This window comes from Hemicordylus capensis, chromosome 4 (assembly GCF_027244095.1).
Source record: "Hemicordylus capensis ecotype Gifberg chromosome 4, rHemCap1.1.pri, whole genome shotgun sequence".
Taxonomy (NCBI): Eukaryota; Metazoa; Chordata; class Lepidosauria; order Squamata; family Cordylidae; genus Hemicordylus; species Hemicordylus capensis.
In genome coordinates, this window is record NC_069660.1 from 14807502 (window position 1) to 14834164 (window position 26663).

The window sequence follows — 26663 nt, forward strand, 5'->3', positions numbered from 1 at the left end:
ATGGAGGGTTTTCAGTTAAATCATCCAGCCACACCACCAAGGAAAGAGACAAAATGGAAGTCGCCACTGAAACCCTGATGGATAACGAAGATGCCTCATTTGCTTTTCTAGATGAAGCTTCTATACGTTTGTCATTCTGGTCCTTAAGTGCCAATTCCCCATACCTGGGTAATAATAATAATAATAATAATAATAATAATGATGATGATGATGATGATGATGATGATGATGTGAGACACTTGGACAGGTTAGCATTAGAAGAGGCATTTTCCAAAGGGACTCACTATCCCCTCTGTTGTTTGTAATCGCCATGACCCTACTTTCACAAATACTAAACAAAACAGGCCTCGGATACTAAACATCTAAAACATCAAGTAAAATCAACCATCTGCTGTACATGGACAATCTGAAGTTGTCTGGAAAGTCCCAGTCAGGAATCAAATCACTGCTAAACACTGTCCGTATATTCAGTAGCGATATAGCAATGGAGTTTGGACTAGACAAGTGTGCTGCATTAATAATGAACAGAGGGAAAATAAGAAAAACAGAAGGAATAGAACTGCCCAATAGAAGCAAGATCAAGAACCTGGAAGAGAAAGAACATTACAAATACTTGGGCATTCTCCAGGCTGATAAGATCGCACACATTGAAGTTAAAAGAAAAATGGGAAGTGAATACATCAGGAGAGTTAGAAAAATCCTCAAGTCCAAACTCAATGGCGGGAACACCATACAAGCCATAAACACCTGGGCTATACCTGTTATCAGATACAGTGCAGGAATAATAGACTGGACCCAGGCAGAGCTAGAGACGCTGGATCGTAAGACCAGGAAAATCATGACCATCAATCATGCTCTGCACCACTGCAGTGATGTTGATAGGCTATACCTCCCTCGCAGCTCAGGTGGAAGAGGAATGCTGCAAGTCCATCAAACAGTAGAGGAGGAGAAAAGAGACCTTGAAGAATATATCAAGGACAGTGAAGAAGATGCACTTCAAATGGTCAATAATGCAAAACTATTCAACACCAATGAAAGAAAGCAGGCCTACAAGAAAGAACAAGTCAAGAACCAAGCAGAAAAATGGAGAAATAAGCCCCTGCATGGTCAATATTTGCACAATATAAGTGGAAAATCAGACATCACCAAGACCTGGCAATGGCTTAAGAATGGTTGCTTGAAGAAAGAAACAGAGGGTTTAATACTGGCTGCACAAGAACAGGCACTAAGAACAAATGCAATAAGAGCAAAAGTCAAAAAATCCACAACAAACAGCAAGTGCCGCCTTTGTAAAGAAGCAGATTAAACAGTGGACCACCTAATCAGCTACTGTAAAAAGATCGCGCAGACTGACTACAAACAAAGGCATGACAAGGTAGCAGGGATGATACACTGGAACATCTGCAAAAAATACAAGCTACCTGTAGCCAAGAATTGGTGGGACCATAAAATTGAAAAAGTGGTAGAAAATGAAGATGTAAAAATATTATGGGACTTCCGACTACAAACAGACAAACATCTGCCACACAATACACCAGATATAACTGTAGTCGAGAAGAAAGAAAAACAAGTGAAAATAATCGACATAGCAATACCAGGGGATAGCAGAATAGAAGAAAAAGAAATAGAAAAAAATCACCAAATACAAAGATCTACAAATTGAAACTGAAAGGCTGTGGCAGAAAAAGACCAAAATAATCCCAGTGGTAATTGGCGCCCTGGGTGCAGTTCCAAAAGACCTTGAAGAGCACCTCAACACCATAGGGGCCACAGAAATCACCATCAGCCATTGACAAAAAGCAGCTTTACTGGGAACAGCCTATATTCTGCGATGATATCTATAATAACCTACAGTATTGATGATAAAATTCAGCCATCCCAGGTCTATGGGAAGGACTCGATGTCTGGATAAAACAAACCAGTCAATAACATCTGTCTGACTGTGTAAACAAGAGGAAATAATAATAATAATAATAATAATAATAATAATAATAATAATAATAATAATAATAATACCCATCCCAGGTCCTTGGGAAGGACTCGATGCCTGGATAAAACATACCAGTCAATAACACTTGTCTGACTGTGTAAACAAGAAATAATAATTCGATTTCTATACCGCCCTTCCAAAAATGGCTCAGGGCGGTTTACACAGAGAAATAACAAACAAATAAGATGGAACCCTGTCCCCAAAGGGCTCACATTCTAAAAAGAAACATAAGATAGACCCCAGCTACAGTCACTGGAAGTACTGTGCTGGGGGTGGAGAGGGCCAGTTACTCTCCCCCTGCTAAATAAAGAGAATCACCACGGTAAAAGGTGCCTCTTTGCCCAGTTAGCAGGGGTAACAATGAACCACTGAGTAGGGCCACCACTGGGGCATCGGCCGGAGGTACGTTGAACATAGCAGCAGCTTCTTGCTGGAATGAGTAGTATTTATTGGCTACTGCAATAGACTTCCTATTATTTGATTCTAACAACCATTCCTCTTTGACAGCAAATAGTTCAGGTAAAGGTTGGTCAAGTTCTTTCCCTTTTTGCTTGGGAAATACAAGAGCTCCCTTAGTGGGAGGTGCTGCTTCTACTGGTACTGCGGGGTAAGCCCCACCGTGTGAACAGCTCTGAGGACCAAGAGTGTAAAGTCCACATGAGCAAATAGGAGTTGGGGTATGGTGGAAGCAGGGTTCTCCCGATCATCTGACCACTCCCCCTCTTCTTTATCCAAAGGATCTAGAAGTGGCTCCCCAACAGGGTCCTCTATAGGGTTAACTGGATTTGTATTTGTATTTAATTCAATCTCATTAGGTATAGGTGTAGACCCATTAGCCCAATGAGTGGAGAAGAAGTGACAGTTATAGGCTGATTTGAAACAGTAGTCACAGTAATAGGTTGATTTGGAGCAGTAGCTACAGTTATAGGTTGGTTCTCCCTGTGACAGGTATAGGAACACTGGGAGTGGGGGTGGGGGAATCTGCTCCAAAGTACTCAGATGAGTGAATTTCCCTCTCGTTGCCAATAATATCCCTAGGAGCAGGTGATTTGTATTGTGGTGCCCTTTTAGTATGCTTTCTTTTCTTTCTGGCTTTGCCAAGAGGCCTGGTCTCAGTATCAGTGGATGAAGAGTTAGACAGTGCCTCCCTTCCCCTTTTCTTTCCTGCTCTATGCTTCTGAACCCTGTAGTGATAGGGCTAGGGTATTTTTAAATCACTCTTGCCAGGCCAGTGGCATTTCTTGGGGGAAGTTAATAGATGTGGCAGATGAAAAGGGATCTGCAGGAACTGTGCCCTGGCTAGCCCCGCCAAGGAGGAATCTCACCGAAGTCGTAAAGTCCATCTGGGTACATCTCAAGACTCCTGTTGCTCCCTGGCGGTCTACCGCGGCATCTCTGGAGGTTGGAGAGAAGCGGCTTACAGACGCAGCGCCTCCCAACCTTCCCACCAAAAGTCAGGGTCCATTGCCACCCATGTTGGAAAGGGCGCGCGGCATCCCCAAAGTGCTTGGCAGCGGTGGGAGCGAGGCTGCAGCCTGGCCCATGCTGTCTGGCACAGACTCTTTCTGAGCTCTCGCAGAGCTCCTCATCAATCTAGCTAGCAGATCACCATCTTGCAAATTGGCCTCCATTTCGGCTGTAGAGTGCGTCAGCGTGGCCGGTAAAGGCAGTGAGAACGGCGGAGGAGAGCCTGGCACCCAAGTCAGGCGTAGAAAACCTGCTGTGTTTCTGCCTTTTGGAAGCAAAATATGCCTAATAGCCTGTGCCCTCTCTATAAGCAGAAAGGACAGATGGCAAGGAAGAAGGAGCAGGGAGGGTTTTTTGTTTGTTTTTTAAAGTTATACGAGAAGGTTAAGAAGGAGGATTAGGGCAGAGGGAGTAATATAAAGGGTACTAAACAACAAATACAAAGGAAGAAGAGATATTTAGAGAGATTTTTAGAGCTAGGAAAAAGTAGGAGTGCCTAGGAGCGAACCAGGACTAAAAGAACTGGGTGGGATTAAAGCATTGTAACATTTTCAATTAGTTCTGCCTGGGAGTTGGGAGCACATGGGAAGGATAATCCACTCAGAGATGGCCTCGGCTCCAGGCAGGAGAGAAAAAGGAAAAGAAAACCTTAAAAAATATAATACTGTGTTTTAAATATTTTAAATTTTTTAATGTTTTAAATCATTTTGATTGTTAAGTGATTTGATGTTTTAAATTTAAATGTAATAAATAAATAAATAAATTTCTCTGGGAATCCTCCCCAAGCCCAGGGAGGTAAAAGCTGTGTTTATAAGAGGGATGGCGGCAGCAGAATTTTGATAATACAGAATAGTTTTAGGAGAAGCCTAGCCAGGCAGCTCAGCAGAGATGATTCAGCATTTCTTTCCCTCATGTGAGCTTGCTCTGAGACAAAGGCTTTAACCCGCTATAGAAACATGTTAGCAAACAGGAAGAGAACCAGCCAAATAGTAGAAATCTACCACAAATGCCAGCAGCAACTCAAGATGTGTACAGACATACATAGTTGGAGTAGTGAGACCCCTTATCGATCCACACTCACTCCTTTTTGACCAGACACACAACCTCTCTCAGAGAAATCAAACTCAGGAACAATTGATTCTTCACATTTCCAGAAGCGGTTGGCTCTGCAGAGAGCTGATTGGCTGGCCCTTTTCAACAAACAGAAGCCCCTCCCCAGCTTGGAGCAGTGTTCGTGGCAGAAAAACAAATGTACTATCTTTATCTAAAACGGCACCACGCAAAGTTTAACTGGATAAAAAATTTCAGACTTCTGGTATATTTATTATTTCTTTTATTTTAAAAACCAAAAGTCTAACAAGACCAGTGCTAGTTTGGGATCCAAGTATGTGTGTCATCTTAGGAACAAAGACTTTGTAGAGCTTATCACACATCAGAAAAATCACACTGGCTCATATAAGTAGGTATGAACGTCATTTACACAGCCATTTTTCCTGGGGCCAGGGAGAAATGCAGGTTAGGTTCTACCTTCCCCCATACGACTGTCACTGTCACCCTGCTCGCCACACTGCACTCCCACACAATCACTGTTGTGGTGAGTGGCACGGTGAGAGAGAGGCAGGAGTGAAGGATGTCCGACCACCAGGAATTCCACAATGCACTGTGATTCTCGCACAGTGCACTGTAGAAATTCCTTCCCCCAGCCTCTATGGTAGCAATGGCTGACAGCAGCCTGAACACTCTCACACAACTGGGAGGTGGGGTAGGAGGGCGCACACACACCCTCCTACCTCACTTCTAGCCCAGGTAAAAAACCCAGGCTACCTGGCAGAGGAGAGCTGAGATCAGGATTGATCCCGCCAGTTCTCACGACCAGGTCTACCCGGGTAGGGCTGCATTAGCCCAGGTAGACCTGGTCATGTGAACCACATCCTCAATTCACCTCTGTTCCAACTAAGAAAAGGTAATGGAGCTGAACTATTAAACATACTCATAAATACACATTCCACTTACTTTTTATCCTGAATGTAGCCCTCTATTTTGTGAAGCTCTTTACCAAACAGCCCACATGGTTTAAAGTTAAGGATACATTTATCTCCAGTACTGTGAGAGGAAACCAAGGTAAAGGTAACATGTTAGAAAACTAAAACCTTAGTGCTGAATCTCAATAATGTTGTAGCGCAAGCCACACTGAATTAGGACCTTAATCCCCATGTTGTGAACACCCCAATAACTCAATAACTTTTCAGATCATTTGATATGCAGCCTGGGAGGGCTGCTGTCCATATCCTGGACTTTGGAATGCACTCCCTGTTGAAATAAGAGCCTCCCCATCTCTGGCAACTTTTAAAAAGGCATTGAAGAAATATTTATTCACCCAAGCTTTTATTAGATTTATAGTTTTAATACTGGGTTTTAAATGTTTCAAATGATTTTAATTGTTAATTGATTTGATGTTTTAAATGATTTTAATTGTAAACCTCCCAGAGACACAAGTTTTGGGGCAATATAGGAATATTCTAAATAAATAAATAAATAAAATATCCAATGATATGATGGAAGGGCCATTTTACACAGTTGCTTAAGTTCCTATAGGCCACCATGATTGTACCATACAGCAAGTTAGAAGAAGCACATTCTTGTATATAAAAGAGGGCCCTGTTCCACATTGTATCATAAGTTAAAGTTACCTGTGATTTATAATTTCTACTGTGCCATACTGTTCTATCCAGAGCTTGCCAATAATTACATTATGTACACAACAGGTAGGATTAGTCCATGTGTAAGCTTCATTATATCTGTGAAGAAAGGGGGTTGAAATCTGATCACCTTTTATGCCAGGGCAATGAAACAGATGCACAAATTAAATTCTAACTCTTCCAAATTAATCTTCTAATAAAAGTTCCTGTCTGTGTAATATACTCTGATGCACTTACCCTTTAAAAAAATGACATTTATGATATAAAATAAGCTCCTGGAGAAAATCATTTTCACTTAGAAATGCAGGTGCTGTGCAGGCATGAAATATTGGGAAAACAATCTCATATTCAAGATAGTGCATGTTCAGGCCTTGGATGGACAGGCTGGTAATGTACAACCTTCTTTGGGTATAGAATGGCCAGTGACCGTGTGCCCTGGTGAAGCATAGTGGCTAAGAACATAAGAATGAAACAGACACTACCTGAGGGTGCAGCTAGATGCAACAGAGGAGATCCATCATCACAGAGCCATCGTTGTTTGTGTTTGACTTTTTAATTAATAGCAAGGGGACAGATTTCAATCAGGAAACAATGCAAGAGGAAAGTGTTAAAAACTTCTGTCCCCTTCTCCAGTTGCTTTAATATTTTTAAAAGGGGGAGAGATGCTGTTCATGGGAGGGCAGCTTAGAAAGGAAAGAGGGCTAGAGAAGCAGCTTTTCCTCACCAACTGTATTTACCTGAATCCAAGATTAGTTTTTTTCCAAGTTCTTTGATGTTAGTAATCAGGGGGTTATCTTCCTCTTCAGAAAATATAGGTATAACCTGTATTTAACTTCTATTTTTTAAAGGGGCACATCTTAAATTCAGAGTCATCTTGTATTTGGGTAAATATAGTAAATGAACAGACTGCTTATTACACACATTTGCATATTATGTGTAGTCTGAGCTTAGTCGTAAAGGATCAGATTTCTAAAACTGGTCAGACTCCTAACCACAACAATTTGCTGGCTAGGCCAAAACATATTTGGAGCACAGAATCATCTGTTACTGGTACAGCTTAGTGCTATGAAACATTTTAAAAGTGTATGACTTGGATTCAAACCTTCTGCAAGTGCAAGGAAATTTGGAAAAGTGAAATTTCCCACCCCACCTCCCAGCAGCAACACCACAAGACCGGGAGAGCTGGTCTTGTGGTAGCAAGCATGCCTTGCCCCCCAAGCTAAGCAGGGTCCACCCTGGATTAGGTGGGAGAGATTCCTGCCTGCAACCCCGGAGAAGCCCCTGTCAGTCTGTGAAGACAATACTGAGCTAGATAGACCAATGGTCTGACTCAGTATATGGCAGCTTCCTATGTTCCTAACCCCCACCCCCCACCGCCTCAAAGTCACTCCTGGGGTTGGGACACCCTTGGGAACAGCATGGGATGGGGTGCAGGGGTAGAAGTCAACTGGCAAAAACTGAGCAGGGGCACTGTGTTATTACCCAAAAAGTTCCCTGTGTTATTACACAAAAGTTCATTTTAGCCTATTTTCATAAAGAATAAAGGCTTATGAGATTACCATGCCCATGTGTCTGCATGTGCCTACCCCAATACAAATCGAAATCACAACACATTGGAGGTTGTCTAGGGTATCCTGACATGGATTACTATAGCAACCCATCATCTTTAAACAAGATGGTGGCCACTCAACCCATCAGATGACCCCTGTAGAACTCATTTGTTTACACTCCAAAACAAAAGCAACTTTAATATCAAAAGAAGTGAAAAGCAGTTTCCATTAGTTCTACCTAGAATTACTTGTTTTAATTCTCTTTTGTGCATGGGTCAAGTATCTAAGTTTACTATCTTTTGTATACTAGCAACAAATTCAATACTTTTCTGTTTGTCCATCCTATTGTATTATCGATATTCAAAGAGAAACTACCAGCAGCATTCATAATATTTCTCAGCTTCAAACACACATACCAGAAGTTCAACAGGCGAAAGAATAATCTTTTTTGTTACGGTAAATGTCAGCTGCCTAAGGGGTGGGGTGGGGAATGAAGCCGGAATGTTGCAGTCATATGTTCATGGCATCCCTCCAGAAAGCCTCAGTGAATTCATACAATTTATGCATAAGTGACTTATACTTAGTCTCTTGGTCCATGTCAAAGAAGTGCAGGTTTCATAAGTGTTCAACTGCTCACAATTCCTCATAATTCACTGGCAAAAATTAACATTTTTTTATTCACTTAAGATAGTTTTAACGAGATACATAGATAAAAGGAGGGAAAAAATGGACATACTTTAAAAGCTCCAATGTTATTGTTCCCCGAGGCTCCGCTTCCACACTCTTCCCCCAGAATTTCAGTTTAGGGTAAATGGATCCGTGAAAAATGAAGTCCTGGTTTAAGCCTTCTGAATAAAATGCACTGACAGGTGGGTGATGACTGACCTGTTCAGAAATAAACTTAAAACCTAAATCCTCCCTAGAAATAAAAAAGACAATAAATGATCAGTATAAATGTGAAAAGACCAGCTCTGAATTACTGCTGCACTAGTCTAGTCCACCTTCTATTGAAACTGCTGAAAAGACACTCACACCCCATTACTTGTCAGTGGCTAGGCCGTTAAATAACTGCAGGGTCTGAAGTGAAAACTGAGCATTATTATGAGTTATCAGTCATAGAATTTTTGAGATGGAAGGGAACTTGAAGGTGTTCTACCCCCTGCTCAGCGCAGGAATCTGCTACAGTATTCCTGGCAGATGGCTGTCCAATCTGAGAGGCAGTGTTTTTCTGTGCAAGGTAGACTGTTCCACTGTTGACAAGCTCTTGCAGTTTGGAAATCCTTCCTAACATCAAGTCGAAATTACAAGGCAGATTTAAACTCAGAAACAGAGAACAAATCCCCTCCATCTTCTACGCAATCATCCTTGCCAACAATGTTGATTTCGTCACTGACGTGTCTAAATACATGTCTACACGAGAACTTATTGTACTCCTGGTTTGGTACTTGAATGTAAAGCCACAAATACAAGAAGCAGTACTATCCCCCAGAAAAAGGTAATTTTGTATGAGGTATTCTGTGTCCTTCATCCATGTCCAATTGCACTACTCGTGCTGACATCACACCATTAGCCCAATATGCCCTATATTCAACAAGAAAAACTAGAATAATTTGTGTATAGATATTATGTAGCTTACGCAGCTGGAAATACAACCCCTTTCCCAAGAGTCGATAGATAGCTATGATCTAAGAGACAGTAAAGACCCTGGCAGCTGGAAGATTACACTATGGTTCACTCATCAGCCCTGACACTCGGTCTCCATGAGCATCCCTTCATGCCTCAAGATTTAAAAGCTTGTACCATTTCTAAATAGTTAGGTGAGTGATCCAATACATCAAATACTGATCACATGGAGTCTAATGTTTGAAGCAGCTCACATTAATGAAGATCAAGTCTAAATTTATGTCTGGATAGACCCCCCTGTGCCCAGGTCACTACAATTGGATGCAACCCAAAGCACAAACACAACTCCCATCAAGACTGCATTCTCACCTGATTAATTCATATGTTTCGCCAAGTAAAGGGTTAAATGGTTTGCCAGTTCTCTCCCACTGAGAGGCTACAGCAGAAACAGCGAAAGCAGCAACAGCCTGCAAAGTGCATAGAGGTAAGAGGTCTTCATACAAAACATAGTACATACCTGAATTGACAATTACTTCACTATTAATGCTGCTATGCTGAACAACGTTCCCTTTAAGTCACAGTTCTCAAAGGGCAAGGAAGACCTCCCCCTCAGCAAACACGACCAGTTAATGGCAGTGGTGCACCCGCCACGAGGCCCCCTCGCCGCCACTGCAAAGCCCACCACATGCCCCCCGCCACAGTCGTGAGGCTTCCCCGCACATGAGGCCGAACCATTGATATTTTTCAATAGTTCTAGCCACTGGAGAGTGGGGGCAGGGGTGAACTGAGCAGGTCTCCCTGGCCTCCTGCAGCGGCAGCAGTGGGCTGAGTGGGAGCAGCAGCTGGGCCTGACCATCCGGGCCAACGGCCCTTGAGAACTGTGAGGTGCTCCAGTGTGCCTGTGCAGTTATAATAGAGTGCCGCTCCCACTCTGCCCGCTGCCACCACGGGGGGAGGCAGGGGAGGTCTGCTCGGCTCTTTCTCTCTCTCTCTCTCTCTCTCTCTCTCTCTCTCTCTCTCTCTCTCACACACACACACACACACACACACACCCTGGCAGCTAGAATTACTGAAAAAATGAGTGGTTTGGCCTCATGGCAGAGCAGCGGGTGCAGGTTGGTGGCAGGAGGCCCGCCCCCTGGACCTTGGAGGCCACGGGCCAGGGCCCCAAAGTCCAGGGGTAAGAATGCCTATGGTTAGTGTGGATGCAATCTTCTCCCTAACCCTCTTGAATATTTGAGTATATTCTCCCAGGGATTCTCATTTCCATATAGTCTCCTCTGAGATTTGGTACACTGCCAGTTCTTCCCTTAGAGAGTGCTCTCAGTCAGTCTGCCGGGTGTACTTTATTTTAAACATACTGGGGTGTTTTAATACATGTGTTTTATTGTAAGCTGCCCTAAGCAGCAGGGCGCTGGAGGAGCAGGATAGAAATAATTTAAAATAAAACTTTGCCCTTGGCATATACATACCAATTATGAGCTAGTCTGATAAGCCACACAGCCCTCTATTTAAGTATATCACTTACTAATATAGCTTAGTCGATTTGCTTTTCTTGTCAGTAGTTGTCTGTACTGCTGAATAAAAAAAATTGTGCAATACTATTGCCTATATATTGATTTGTAAGGCTTAGCTTTCTAGCTAACACTTTTACCTATATCTTTATTAGATCTACATAAAATGTCCATAGCCGCTTTCGGTAATGCACAAGACTTCAATTAATAATAATATTTGAAAGTGATACAGAGATTGTATCTGAATGAAGATGAATTCCTTTGTCTGTTCCCCAGTGTGGTACAGGCTTCTCATGCAATCTATTGGCATTGGACTGTTTATCTGACAACATCCCAAATTAAATTTTAATGTGTAAGAATGACATGTAATCTCTTAAAAGTGGGGTGCTATCAAAGAAACAAAGAATGCCCCCATGTGAAACAGGGCATTTCGTTCAGCTAAAGACCGCACCAATATAGTAGGATTTACATTGATTTGGAAAAAGCTGACAGAACTTGCATATGCTACATTCCGTTTTAGCCACCTGAAACATAATGCCTTCCCATACCACTTCAGAGTCCTGCATTGGTTGTCTAGTAATAATTTAGAGACATACCTACTTGACCAATCAGATCCGTTTCTTGTGCTTCCACAGCTCTTTAGAAAAGTAGCCAATACAGATAATTTGAGGAAAAAGAAAAGACATTCAACATCCAACAACAGAAAAGTCAGAAAACATTACTTACTTGCATTCTTTCTAGAGGGTTCAAATGACTGCATGCTTTATTAATGAGGTATGTGTGTTCCATATATTCTGTTATCCGTTGAAGAAAACTCAGGGGTTCATTGAAGGCAATGGGCATTGTAATCTTAGACAGCTCCTAAACAGTAAAGGGGAAAATCTGAAGACCTTTATCTAGCTAAAAAAAAAATATAGAAGGTACACAGGAAGCTTCCTTATAACAAGTGATTCCATTGGTCCATTTAGTTTACTACTGTCCTCCCTGGAGATGCCAGGGATTCAGCTGAGATCTCCTGCATTCAAGCAGATTCTCTACCACTGAGCCAAAGCCCTATCCACTAAGAGGAATATCTTATAGCAGACAGTATTCACATGTAGTCATTCATCCAAATGCAAACCAGGACAGACTCTCCTTAGCAAAGGGGACAATTCATGACCACTACCGCAAGACCAGCTTTTATCTCCAAAGAATCCTGGTTGTCCATCCAGGTTAAATGCAGTTTAACCACAGTGGTCTGTTCAGGATTGCCTGGATACCTGGGTTTCCACAATCAGCTCTGCAGGGCTCAGCAATCCTGGTTAACTCTTTAACCAAGATCACTGTGACTGTGTGAACACAGCCATAACTAACACAAAATGAACTTTTGCATGTCACCCAGAAAATCATCTGCCCCATAGGCACTCTCTGAGCCAAAACTATATCGTGTAATTTCCTCAAAAGGACAGTGATAAAATAGTGGGTGACTAGTTAATTTCATCTCCTAGTCCAGGGCTGCTCAACCTCCTGTAGATGTTGCCTTACAGTTCCCATAATCCCTAGCTATTAGCTGCTGTGGCTGGGGATTATTGGAGCTGTAGTTCAAAAACAGCTGGGGGACCTAAGTTGAGCAGGCCTGTTTAGTCTATTTGGTTGCTCAACTCAGTTCAGCATTTACACCAATCTGCTCTGCATACTTTTGTGCCTGATAAGCTTCCACAAGCCAAATAAAGGTGGCCCTCGTCATTTGCAGGGTTCCGTTCTCACTTATAGGTGTGAATACGGAAACTGAACAGCAAAAACTTGAATCAATAGGAATTGGAGGGCTTAGGTTCCTAACCAAAAAAAGGGCCCAAAAAGCAAGGAGGGCAGAAATAAAAGAAGAAAAGGACAGTACCTTATTCTCCTGGTCTGCAGGCAATGCTCCCCCAAACCCCAAAAATTGTTGAGTATTTGCCAAAATAAATACTTATTTTTTTAAAAAGAGAGAGAGCCACAAAATGGCTCTCTGCTGGAAAATGGCAACCAGAAATGACACTGCAAGTCATTTCTGGCCACTCAAAACCACAGATAGGTGAATTTCACCTAGTTTTCTATCCAGAAATAATGAAACTGGGTCTCTAAAACCCAATCGTGGATACACAAAACCGCAGATATAAAGTCCAGTTAATGAGGGCCACCTGTTTATGCTACAATGTCATTATATAAATCTATGATGCACTCACAATATAAATATTGTGTGCAGACCTAGCAGCCCAATCTTAAAAATACAGTAAAATATTAGTAAGTGAGTAGCCTAACAGTGTACTTGTGAAGAGACACTTATGCTTGTTTCAAGGATGTTGTGCAGGCAAGCTCCACTATATTGGGAGTTTGCATTTCAGATAAGTGTTGCAATAACATAATACTATTGTGCTAATGTAACGATGTAGTACAAGGATGTTATGTAAAGAAAGGAATGTCTGCTCAAGACTAGGCTTTGTACTAGCAAAAGATGTTTACGTTGATCGAGTCTGTTCCACAACACTTGTTGATCAACCTTGTATCACCATCTTGTATGTGTTCCGAAAGTCTCCCACTAGCAGTTGTGCAACACTGAGGAGCACCACCTTCACCAAGCTCTGCAACCTTCCTGTACAAGCATAATTTTGCTTGTTGCACAAGTGAACTATTAGGATGTTAGCCAATCTACATATATTGGAGTCATTCTCACAGCATACAGGCTTCTAGGAACAAAGAAGCAGCTGCACACAGTCTCCTGCACACCAGCTCCGGCCCCACATGAGTGGCGCCGGCTTGTGCATCTCTCTAGTTCACCACAGTGTCAGCCATGTGGGCATGTGAGCAGAGGAGCCCGGAAAAGGCTCAAACCATCTGGGGGAAGGCAGGCAGGATCCTGCCTCCCCCCACCCAGCCCTCCCCACTTTGGTCATGTGAATGACTTTACTGTATATTAAGATATACCCTGTTTCCCCGAAAGTAAGACCTACCCCGAAAGTAAGACCGGTAGTATCCTCTATAATAAAAGGCTAAGTGTGTGTCCGTGCCTTTAGAACGTTGGGGTCTGCGTCCGTGTCGCCCAGAACAGTCCGAGGGAGACACGACCGCCGACACCAGGCGGCCATTTTGGAAGGAAGGCTGGAGGCGGCGGCCGCGGCGGGGCGACTGACCCCGATGGCGGTGGCCGCCGCGGCAGCAGTGCGGGCGAGGCGGCGGTGGCCGCAGCGGCGGGGCAACTGGCCCCGATGGTGGCAGCAGTGGCTGCAAGGAGACTGGCGGGAGGACTGGGGTTGCTGGCAGTGGCGGCCGCCGCAGGAAGCCCGGAGGCGGCAGCCGCGGAACCAGACTGGCCGTGTAAAGGGTAAGGGAGCCCTGAGGTGGCGGGGGGGGTTGGCCCGGCCGGGGAGGCCGGCGCCGGCCCCAGATGGCGCTGGCCCCGGCCGAAGGAGGCGGTGGTTGAGGGTGCAGACTAGCGCCCATTAAATTAACGGGCTGAAAAATACTTGTACTATAATAATATAGTAGGAATTGGAAAAGTACAAAAGGAGGAAACAAAGTGATTGGAAGATGAGGAGTGGACTCTCTTTGTTATGAAGGCCAATAGTACAATTGGTTGCATGTTTACTCAGAACATGCAGTAAACAAGTCCCACTGTGTTCAATGGGGCTTACTCCCAGAGCAAAGAGCAGTAAAAGCTTTATGGTATTTCCCCCCGCCCATACCTTATTTAGTTTGGACAATAAGACCAGTCAGTTTAACTCTTATCTTCTTATGTGTGTTGTTCCACACCAGTGCTTGCACTATTTTTACCCTAACCCTGTTTGCATGTGCAAATTTGACCTTTTCTCCCCCATTAGGATGCAACATTTCACCGAAAAGCATTAGGCAAACAGAACCACCATAGGTCATTAACTTACCAGTCCAATACATTTTTTTAAGATACTCCAAATACTAAAATCGCTCCTAGTAAACATTGGTGCAGGTAATGTTGTTCTGCAGGAAGAATAAATCAACAGGTTAGTATCCAATGGCTAATGCTCTTCTGCAAATGCCCTCATCTGTAATCGTAATTTCTAACACTATATTTCCCTATTCATTCAAATAAGCGGCTGCAGCTCTTTATAAAGTCAGATGCCAACACGGATACTCATCTATCACAAGAACTCCCAGTACCTACTCCAAGATTCCAGCATCTTTGTACCTGCATCTGACCTTTGCAACATGAAGTGCACAATTTTGACTATTTTTTGACCACATAGCTATATGCATTTTTAAATGCATCCTGAGGGAAACACAGTGGAAGCAAACTTCAGACTGCAATCTTGGATATAATCACTTGAAATTAAAGGTTGATTCAAAGCAATGCAACTTATCTATATACTTAATTCTCTAAGCCAGAGCCAGATGTGTGAGGATGGTTGGCAGAAATCACATGCGTGGCAGGACTCTTGCGAGAGTTCCGCAAACGTGTGAGGAGACGGCCGGGCAGCGGGCAGAACCGCACCGGCGGGCCACCCCAGCTGCCCGCCATGGGGAAGAGATGATGGGCTGGGCTGGCCGCCGGGAGGAGGGGGTGGGAGGAGGTGGCGGGCTGGCTCTCCAGGAGCCGCACTGCCGAGAGGAGCCTGGCTGGGTGGGCGGCAGAGCTGTGCCGCACCTGGCAAGGAAGGCGGGTGGGGAGGGAAAGGTGGGAACCCGAGCCACGCCGCCAAGTAAAGCCCGGCCAGGTGGGTGCTGGAGCCGCGCCCGGCTGGCGGGGAAGGAAAGTGCTGTGACAAACTAGTGGCGCAGATGCTGTGCGCCAGGTCTGCTAGTTCCAAGTATAACATGTGTAGGATTGCATTACTAGTATTAACTACACAGAACAAAGCAAGCATATGTTTTGATACTGAAATTAGGCTGGGCAAAGTTGCCTCACTGAGCTAGACCAGAATACTGCTCTTCCCCTTTCTGAACTAAACCTAACAGACAGGAATCCAGCCAAGGCCACATCAAGCCAGTTCACGGAGTGAATACCTTGAAATTAGGAATTCATTTGCAAGTAACAAACTTTACATTAGCAAGTGAGGCTTCCCATTTGATTTAATACACTGAATAACTTTAAACACACAAGACTACTTTTTGCTGCTTCACTTCAGTATATGATGCCCCACCCTCATGTGCCCCAAAGTGCATGGGGACAGATATTTACAATTCACCCTGTGGATTTGCTGTGGGGGTGGACTTTTAAAATCTGCAGTTGCTGCTGCATTGTTGTTGCCAACAATGTTTTGTTATATTTCATAAAGTTTTGTATGTTACCCTGAGCATGGCTTTCAAAAAGGCAATTAATGAATTTTAACTTCATTGACACCAAGATTGCTGGCTGTAGGCCTGCTTAAAAGCAAACCAGCATGCCACAATCCTAAAATACAATAGAGCAGTATTTTAAGCCTTCTGTTTCAGGACGTGGCTGTTAAGAGGATGATCGTCACATCATATGAAATCATGATTTTCTAGAGAGGGAACAAACCTTAACAGAAGCCTTAACAACAACAAAAAATTGAGTCACCATACATAGCATGAGCTGGGTAGAAATTGCTGCCTGCATTATAGAATACCTGTGTTTCTTGATGCCATTCTCTTGCACCTGTCCATCTCCATTGTGCCTTCCAGTCGTATTAAATGGATGGGCATCCACATCAACTCTAGGAATTGCTTCTGAAAATTCCCCTGAAGAATTATCAGAATCAAAGCCTGTGTAAATAAAAATAACAATGTATATTTAACGTACCATAAGGACCCCTTGTATTTTGGCACTCAACTGCCAACAGAACTAGAAAAAGCAAGATGCTAAATTGGCACATATAAAGCACGTTTGCTCTTCAAGAAGTGAACATTTTATTAGGAAATGTTATAGTAGCCAGCTGATATGTACTGGAACCTCAGTCATTAATGCAGTTAGGAGATGTCAGTTTAGAGCAGGCCTGCACAACTCAAATGACCTGGCGGGCCGAAACCAACGGTGACTTGGTTCATGGGGGCCGAGGTTAATTCCTAGGGTGCTTATTATTAGAGTAACACTTAATATCAACCAATCAACTGAATTAAAGTGAAATGAATTAAAAATGAATTTAATCAATATTTAACTTTTGATGTTCTGGCAGGCCAGGATTGATTTAAATTAATATGAAATAAGTTGAATTAAAATTCATTATAATAATATAAATATTATACAATCTGTACAAAATACATAATAAAATGCATTGTTCTTCCTTTCCACCTCTGCCAAGTCATCACACAAAACATGGAACACTTTTAAGGGGGGGGGGAATATGAGAACCTCTTCTCATAATTTTGGAAAAGAAGGGAGAAGGGGAAAGAAAGATGGAAAGGATGCAGCAGGAGGCTTGGCCTGAGAGAGAGAGAGAGAGAGAGAATGGAGCAGTCTTGGTGGGAGAGAGAGAGAGAGAGAGAGAGAGAGAGAGAGAGAGAGAGAGAATGGAGCAGTCTTGGTGGGGGGGAGAGCGAGAGAGCGAGCGAGAGAATGGAGCAGTCTTGGTGGGTGGGAGAGAGGGAGAGAGAAAGAATGGAGCAGTCTTGGTGGGAGAGAGAAAGGAGCAGTCTTAGTGGGTAGGGGAGAGAGAGAGAGAGAGAGAGAGAGAGAGAGAGAGAGAGAGAGAGAGAGAGAGAGAGAGAGAGAATGGAGCAGTCTTGGTGTGTGTGTGAGAGAGAGAGAGACTTAAGAGACTTAACTGCGCAGGTGCGCCTCGCAGTTGGGAAGCAACACCGGGCCAAATAGCAGACTTGAGTGTCGCTCTGGTTTCTGCCGCTGTGCACCTCTGCTGCCGTGGGGGAGGGTAAGGAAGAACACCCGCACCCCCGCAGCCATCTCCTCGGCCGTGCAGTGGCTGGAATTTTTTTGGGGTGTGTGTGTTTTTTAAGCAGCAGGGGGAGGAAGAGGAAATAGCCCCAGGGGCCAGGAAAAAAGGCCTCGCGGGCCGCTTCCGGCCCCCAGGCCACATGTTGTGCAGGCCTGGCCTACACAAAAGCATTAAAAATGATATTTTCCATTTATATATAACACACATAACTGAATGCTTAATTCATAACACCATTCACTACAAGTTATAGTAAGAACTAATCTGCCTACTTTCCTTTCACTATCCCTACAACTGGACTGAATTTGGTCAAAATCAGTTAGACAGTTCATAAGTTAGCCCACTTTTGCCTCAAATGTTCATGGGTCTGCCATCTTGAACTGGGGTAGATGACATAATCACAAACTACGCCATTGAAGTGTCCCTATAATTTGGTTCAAATTGGTTAGGGCAGTTCACAAGTTAGCCCACTTTGCCTCAAATGTTCACACATCTGCCATCTTGAATTGGGGCAAATAACATCACAAACTATGCCATTGAGGTGTCCCTACAACTGTACTCAATATGGTTCATATTGGTGCAGGCACTGCAAAGTTTATGGGGTGGGGCGGACACACGGAATGCCGGGTGATCTCATAAGCCTACTGGAAAGTAGGCTAAAAAGTATTATTATGGACAATATGAAAAAGACTAACAATTGCCAGAAAACTAGAAAATTAGAAACGCATTTTCCTTTTCAAATGCCTTTCCTGGCATAGCACCTATAAATCATATTGAATTCCATCATGCCTTTTTAGAATGCAAGTATTCTTATCTGAAAGTATTCTGAAGTGAAAGCATTTAACATATTCCATCGTACCTACCCAAGGGACAGCATTTATACTAAACTGCACAGCTAATTACATGCATGTTCCCCTCTGTGCAAGAGCCATAGAAGCTTATTATTCGTAAATACCAGACATTTGACACTTCAAGCAATTCACCTGGAAAGAATTAGACAATTCATACAGGTACCCACACATGAAGTCAGAGATGGACAGGTCCATGCCCTGATACAATCCCTTGTCAGTCATCCACCTAAGGAGCTGTCGTCGTCTGTCAACGCTGCCACTGTAATGGGGGCTGTAGTACTCTTAGTAAAACTGGCCAGTTTAAGCTGACTGGTGCCCCAAAACACGATAGGAGACTGCAATCCGTGAGTCACAAATTCAGTGTGGCTCAGGCTCAAGTGTGAAATGAGGTGCCTTGTGCATTACCAAAAAGGGAACAGATTAACATTAGAATAGATGTGAGGTAGAGTGAAGGCGCTCAAGAGAACAAGGCTTGACAGAACACTTTCTGCCCCATCTAAGAAGCCCTCACATGTCCCACCCCCAGCCAAAAGCCACAAATCTGCATCCTCAGACGGTCTAACCAAGTATGAATTTGGAAAACTGAATTATCAACATGTTCAGACTTAATAGGTCAGAGAGGCAGCCATTGAGAACTGTGGAAGGAGTATGCAGAAGCACTAACTGACTTTACCTTAAAAGGTAAAGTGTGCCGTGAAGTCGATTCCGACTCCTGGTGCCCACAGAGCCCTGTAGTTTTCCTTGGTAGAAAACAGGAGGGGTTTATCATTGCTGCCTCCTGCGCAGTATGAGATGATGCCTTTCAGCATCTTCCTATATCACAGCTGCCCAATATAGTACCACACTTTAAGCTTCCTTGTTGAATTTTTCCCATTCTCATCTTGGAGATCATTGGTTCCACAATTAAGTAATCACCATACTTGTTCTATGAAACTGATACAGTTACCACCAGGGGCATGTCACCCATAGCACTGGATAGCAGAAAATGTATTTGCTCAGGGTCTCTGTCTGCCTCCCTGATTAATGTGCCTGTATGATATCTATGTCCATGCTTGCACTTTATATTCAAAGATTTGTGTTTGCACGTGCATGAAATTCCTAGGCAGCTTTGCACACTACAGTATATTTAAGCAGTTTAAGTAATCTAAAATTTTAAATGTATATTTAAATATAATTTGTAAATATAAAGTGGACATCTAAAATGTTAGATTACTTAAACTGCTTAAATATACTGTAGTGTGCAAAGCTGCCTAGGAATTTCATACACGCACATACACACAAATAGTTTAAAACAAAACTAGTCGCTGGATCCCAAGAGACAATGAGTAAAAGCTTAGAAGACTGTATGTGAATGGCTATATTGATGCAACTTCACTTAACACAGTGTTACAGAAATGTTACGATGGCACTGCAGATATAAGATGGGGATATTGAGGTTCACTGTGTACACATCACCTAAGCATATTTTTTTTATTGTTAAATTTTTATACCACCTTTCATTAAAATAATTTCAAGGTGGTTTACAAAACAATATAAAACCCTGAAAAATTACACAATATAAATTAAAATTGAATATAAAAACACACCTCTAATTTAAAAGTTTAAACACATGTACAATATAACCATAAGATACAAAGCGGCAGCAAACAGGAAACTTATCTCTCTCATTGTTGGCACATGGAACAGGGCCTCTGATGACCTCATTGAACCGGCAGAAACCCTTAGGAGCAGGTGATCCCTCATGTATCCAGGGCCCAAACCATTTAGGGCTTTAAAGGTCAAAATCAGCTGGACCTGGAAACAGATTGGCAGCCAATGCAGCTCTTTCAAAATGGGGGTAATATGGTCTCAGCAGGCAGCTCTAGATAACATCCTAGCTGCCACATTTTGCACTAGGTGCAGTTTCCAAATATTTTTCCAGGGCAGCCCCACATAGAGCACATTACAGTAATCCAGCCGTGACGAGACTAAGGTGTGCATAAGAGTGGCCAGATCTGCCTTCTCAAGAAAGGGACGCAGCTGGTGCACTAGTCGAAGCCGTGCAAAGGCACCCCTGGCCACTGTCTCAACCTGAGCTTCCAAAAGCAGAACCAGGTCCAGCAGTACCCCCAAGCTGCACACTTGCTCTTTCAAGGGGAGTGCAACCTCATCCAGAACCAGTAGAGTCGCCTCATACTGATTGACTCTCCAACTGACCAAGGTACTGACTGTACCTCTGCCTTGCCTGAATTCAATCTCAGTTTGTTAGCCCACATCCAACCCATCACTGCCTCCAGCCCCTGATTCAGAACATCCACTGCCTCCCTAGCATCAGGTGACAAGGAGAGACAGAGCTGAGTGTCATCTGCATATTGCTGACAACTCAGTCTAAGTCCTGGGGTGACCTCTCCCAGCAGTTTCACGTAGGTTAAACAGCATGGGGGACAAAACCAAACCCTGCAGGACCCCACAGGCCAATAGCCATGGAGCCAAGCAGTAGTCACGCGGCACCACCTTCTGGACCCTTCCCCCAAGAAAGGACTGAAGCCACCCCAAAGCATTGCCTCCAATCCCTATACTGGGGAGGTTGTCCAGCAGGTAACCATGGTCGATAGTATTGAATGCCGCTGAGAGGTCCAGCAGAACCAACAGGGATGCACTCCCCCGTCAAGCTCCTGGTGTAGGTCATCCACTTGAGCAACCAAGGCAGTTTCAGTCCCATATGCAGGGGTGGAAACCAGATTGAAAAGGGTCTAGATAATCCGTACCATTTGAAAAGGGTAGCATCTTCATTAGCAAACAACTACAAGCAGCAGTAATTTGGTACATCTAAAATAAAATTAAAATCAGTCAATTATTGCAGTAGAGATATCAAATATCTTGTACTAAAAAACCACTGTTTGTTTAATATCCTTGTGTTATCAAGAGTAACCCACCATCCAATCCTTACACACCTTTTCACAGAACAGATTCGATGCCAAGCATAGACACACCCTAAATAAGAGCCAAACTTCTACAAAAGACAACACTGATTACTGATGATGATAAAACAAGGAGTCCCATTTACCTTGCAATTATTTTTTTGGGAAAAGATTTTCTCACAAAAGCCAACTATTTCTAATTGCAGGGGATAGATCTTTATCTGAATGAGAGCCATCATATCACCATGAAGTGATCCTGGTCACGACTGCCATCAGTAACATAACTGTGTCCCCATCTAAGATCAGGAGTTACCTCAACCAAAGTGTTTGCAGGCTCTTCTAGAGACCACAGGGTAAGAGAATCTGGTACTGATATGGCTGGAAGCCAAATTTTCTAAGCCAATAAAGCAGGATCAGGTGGAAAGAAAGGCGGGAACCTGTTTGTAATTAACACTGTAATGAGTAATTTATCTAGTATAAAGGGAAAATGAATTGTATTACTCCTATGTAAAAAAACAAAATGCAGCTGGTAGATATTAATAACTTCTCTCTATTAACACTGTTTGCTATCTCTACAAACACAAGAAAAAAGAAATGTCCAAAACTGTTAATATGTAATGCATTATTTGTCCAACTTCAAGCTGATTTCCACTTTTATACACACCTATAGAGGGGAGCAGCGATATAGGAAGATGCTGAAAGGTATCATCTCTCATTCATTCATTCATTCTATCATTCAAACATTTTTATACCGCCCAAAACTTACGTCTCTGGACGGTTTACAACAGAATAAAAACAAAGTAAAACATTAGTTAAGACAAAAATGAAAAATTTAACACATTACAACAATTTTAAATTTTTAAAATAATATTTTAAAACAGCATTAAAACCATTAAAACAATATTAATTTAAAGCCTAGGTGAACAGATGTGTCTTTAAAGACTTTTTAAAAGCTGTTAGAGATGGGGAGGCTCTTATTTCACTAAGGAGCGCATTCCAAAGCCTCGGGGCAGCAGCGGAGAAGGCCTGTCCCCGAGTGGCCACCAGATGAGCCGGTGGCAGCTGCAGATGGCCCTCTCCAGCAGATCTCAGTGGGTGGTGGGGTTCATGACGGAGAAGGCGTTCTCTTAAATACTCAGGGCCCAAACTGTTTAGGGCTTTATAGGTTATAACCAGCACTTTGTATTTCGCCCAGAAACATATTGGCAGCCAGTGTAGCTCTTTCAGTACTGGAGTAATATGGTCTCTCCGAGATGACTCAGAAACCAGCTTGGCTGCCGCATTCTGGACCAACTGTAGTTTCTGGACTACGTACAAGGGCAGCCTCACATAGAGCACATTACAGTAATCCAGTCTGGAGGTTACCAGCAGATGTGCTACTGTTTTGAGGTCGTTCACCTCAAGAAATGGACGCAGCTGGTGTATCAGCCGAAGCTGATAGAAGGCACTTCTGCCCACCGCCTCAACCTGGGACACCAGGGAGAGGCTCGGATCCAGAAGCACCCCTAGACTGCGTACCTGTTCCTTCTAGGGAAGTGTGACCCCATCTAGAACAGGCAGATCAAAATCAATCTCGAGTTCCAACCCCGCACAATGAGTACCTCCATCTTAGCGGCATTCAGTCTCAATTTGTTATCCCTCATCCAGCCCATCACTAACTCCAGGCAAGCATTTAGGGAGGTTATGCCCTCTCCCGATGATGCTGACATGGAGAAATAGATTTGGGTGTCATCAGCATACTGATAGCACCCTGCACCAAATCTCCTGATGATCTCTCCCAGCGGTTTCATGTAGATGTTAAACAACATTGGAGACGATATGGAGCCCTGAGGCACACTATACAAGAGTTCAGATTTTGAAGAACAGCAGTCTCCAAGGGACACCATTGCAAAGGAGATGGCAATAGTAAACCCCTCCTGTATTCTACCAAAGTCAATCACAGGGCTCTGTGGTCGCCAGGAGTCGAAATTGACTCAGTGGCACACTTTACCTTTATGGAGAGCTAATAGGTGCACCATTTAGGAAGAACCAGGACGGGGGCAGCGAGTATCAGTCTTACACCATACCATGTTTCAGATCCTATAAATCAGAAGCACCTGTCACTGACTGGGTGACTAGACTGTAATTTTCAAGATTCTTTTCTTCATTGAACTCTTTTCTTCTACTTGCTTGCCAAGATTTCCACACACTGCATAACATTCTAAGGCACACAGTTCGCACTGATTGCTGGTCACAGGCTTACTGGGCCTCATTGTTGCCTCATATGAACTAAGAACACACCAACAACTCCTCCAAAGCTGAAGTTGCAGGGGGAAATTGGGAGGAAAAGGGTAAATTGTCCTTTCAAGGAAGCTTGCCCACCATTAATAACCTTCTCAGCCGAGCAACTAGAAAAGCTCTGGAGGAAACCTCGTTCCCTTGAACACCATTGAAAACCAATGCCATGCATTACAAAGAACGGTGAGATGTAGGTCAGTCTAATTAGAGCATATAAGGATTATAGCATCAGTTACACCCAAACATTGTGCAACACTGGTAATACAAGATGCTCCAGAGCAAATGGTTAAGACTATGGACCCAGAGGCCTGCTATTGACAATCTCAAGGCTAAGAATGGGTGGGGGCAGGGGGGGATCCCCATCATGTAGTCTTAATAATAAGAATTTTTAAAGACTAAGTTTGATTGTGGTTTTTCTTATTCTTTCCAAGCCTAAATTTGACAGAAACCAAAAGTGTGAATGCTGAAGATGTGCCTATACAGAAGTTTTTCATTGTGCCTTTATATATCCTATCCATCTCTTACAGTTATCATATACAAAAATTGTACAATTAAATTGTATACTTTATATATCTGGAGAGTTAAAATCTCTGTACTGGAGTAACAGGTACCTTGACACTGGTGTTTTGAGTTCAACTGGATACTTTAAATTTAGGCGAAACAGGTCAAAGGGATGCGACACATGCTTCAGTTTTGCACAGATGCAAAGTACAGAGCAAAGCAGAGCATCAACAAAACAACTCACTGCTGTGAGTATAATAAAACCATACCAACTTCACTTTGTTCTTAATACGTGGCATTGTCCTGAGCCTTCATGACAGGGCAAGATACAAAACTGGAGAGCCAATAAAGTACCATGTATAAAGCTTTGGACTAGGGCTCTGAAGCCCTGAACTGAAATCCCTAATCAGCCATGAAATTCATTGGGTGCCTTCTCTCCCCCACTCCCACCCACACAACCTTGCAGGATTGTTGTGATAAATGGGGAAAACCCTGCACCCATCCTGAGCTCCAACCAATCCAAAAATGAAAAGTAGGCTTTTGAGCAAGGTGATTCTTTCCGGTGCCACTAGTTCATCTAGTAGCGACCTGGGATCGGGCCCTCTGTTTTCACACCTGGGTTGTGGAATGTGCTGCTCCCCATGGACATGAGAGGATTATCTTCCTTGGAGAACTTCAGGAGAGACTTAAAGAGCCATCTTTTTAGCCTGGCTTTTAATGTAATCTGTAATTAATTCATGTAATTCTTTTAAAATTTAATTGTTTTCTTAAGTGTTTTTTTATTTTAATGTAAACCGCCCTGAGCCACGAGGGTGGGTTTCCTTTTTATATTACTTAATTTTTTATTCTGCCCTTCCTCCAAGAAGCTCAGGATGGGTGCATGTCATAATCTCTCTTTATCACCACAACCACTCTCTGGTCAATAACCAGTATTTTATTCACTATACCACACAAAGCCACTCCCCACAATGACCTCACTAATAAACATTTTAATTTTTGCAGCTTGTCATAAAAGTGAAAAAAGTATTAAGTGAAAAACCTCATGTCCCAGTTTTAAAAGAAGAAGTAACAGGTGGTATGATCCTGTGTTAATGTTTCCAGTGGCAGGTACAAAGGGGTGATGTCACTCAATCTGAACACTCCTGCAAGTGTAATTACCTAATGATAATCAGATCCCAAGGTGTCACAGTATCTAATTTGAGAACAATAATAGGAGCTTGGGTGATTAAACCAAAAAGCTAATTTTAGCATGTGTCAACCAGAAGAGGGACATTCTAACATGTTGCCATCATTAAGCTGTACAGAACAGTGTTGTCTTATTCAGCCAGTCGGAATAACAGGCAAACAAATTTAAGATGTTAAGTTCTATAAAAACCACATGTACCTGTGAAAGTATGGATACCATACAGTTATTGGTGTGTAGCAGAAGCATCTCTGTGGCACATAACTTGCAGGACTGGGGACACAGAGACAGAAACAGGCCTGAGGAATAGCGCTGAACACTGTAAACACTGAGAATTGAGCATGTTTGTGGCTCTATGATGCACAGATTGTTGAGGGTGTCAGCTGAAGAAGTGGGGGGAGGTATCATGCTTAAGCCCATAGCAACTTATGGTATCTGGAGGAAAGGAGAAAGGCCAAGCTGAAAGGGGCTCTTAGAGTACCCTATGATGGCTCCCCATGTGGGGATTATTTTGGCACTGTCAGGATGGATTTGTTTGGTCCCCCTCCCACCATAGGCAGCAGCAATGAGGCCCCTCCTCCATGGACTACCCTTCTCTTTTCTCCATCCCACTTCCTTACCTTAGCACCAGAACACAAAACAGGGACTGATCAAGAGTCACACTTTTCTCTCCCCACTTCCCCTTCTGAATGAGACCTTACTGCAGAGGCCCTGATGTATAAGCACTGTTAATCAGCTCCAAACCTGAGGAGGGAGGAGGTTCCAGGAAGTGCGCTTTTCCTCCCTCCTCCTCTTGTAGGTCCCCCAAAAGATCCACTGCTGTTTGGTTGGGGATACAGAATCTTGCAGTGGGTCCCCACTTACAGCAATAATTTAGGGAGCATGGCAGAAAACCAAACACAGGCCCTGTTCGGACACAGCATGAAACCTCCGGTAGGCAAAGCTGTGGTTAATCTTTGAAACCGGGAATCATGCCACAGACGATCATTCAACTGCAGTTTTGCAACCTGCGGCTTCTGGGCAAAAGAACCCCTCCTTCCTAGTCTGCCCAAGCTGCACCCCAGCAAGCTCTGTTCCGCTTGAATCACCACACTGTGGCCAACGTGTCAGCATGCTAGCGAAACTGCAACCATTGGCTAGGATATCACAGGGGGTGTACCCTGTGCAATCATACCTTTTTAGCATTGATTGTCTGCCCACGGCAAGGCAAAGACATTTTAACCATTTCCTCACACCACTCGCAGCAGCACTCTTGTGAGAACTATGAAA

The 26663-nt window shown here is 43.4% G+C and overlaps 1 protein-coding gene across 10 annotated transcripts in view; it reads right to left on the bottom strand.

Moving 5' to 3' along the window:
* The window catches only part of OSBPL2 (oxysterol binding protein like 2), a 112652-nt gene that overhangs the window by 16410 nt on the left and 69579 nt on the right, over positions 1-26663 (bottom strand). For all 10 annotated transcript variants that reach the window (XR_008306146.1, XM_053245489.1, XM_053245491.1 and 7 more), the window contains 7 exons: positions 16423-16558; positions 14740-14815; positions 11570-11704; positions 9699-9796; positions 8443-8625; positions 6148-6255; positions 5471-5560 (listed from right to left, as the gene is read on the bottom strand). Coding sequence is in view for 9 of the 10 variants with exons in the window: in XM_053245489.1 (XP_053101464.1) it covers positions 5471-5560; positions 6148-6255; positions 8443-8625; positions 9699-9796; positions 11570-11704; positions 14740-14815; positions 16423-16558 (826 nt within the window). In the remaining variant the exon portion in view is untranslated. The remainder of the gene's footprint in view (positions 1-5470; positions 5561-6147; positions 6256-8442; positions 8626-9698; positions 9797-11569; positions 11705-14739; positions 14816-16422; positions 16559-26663) is intronic.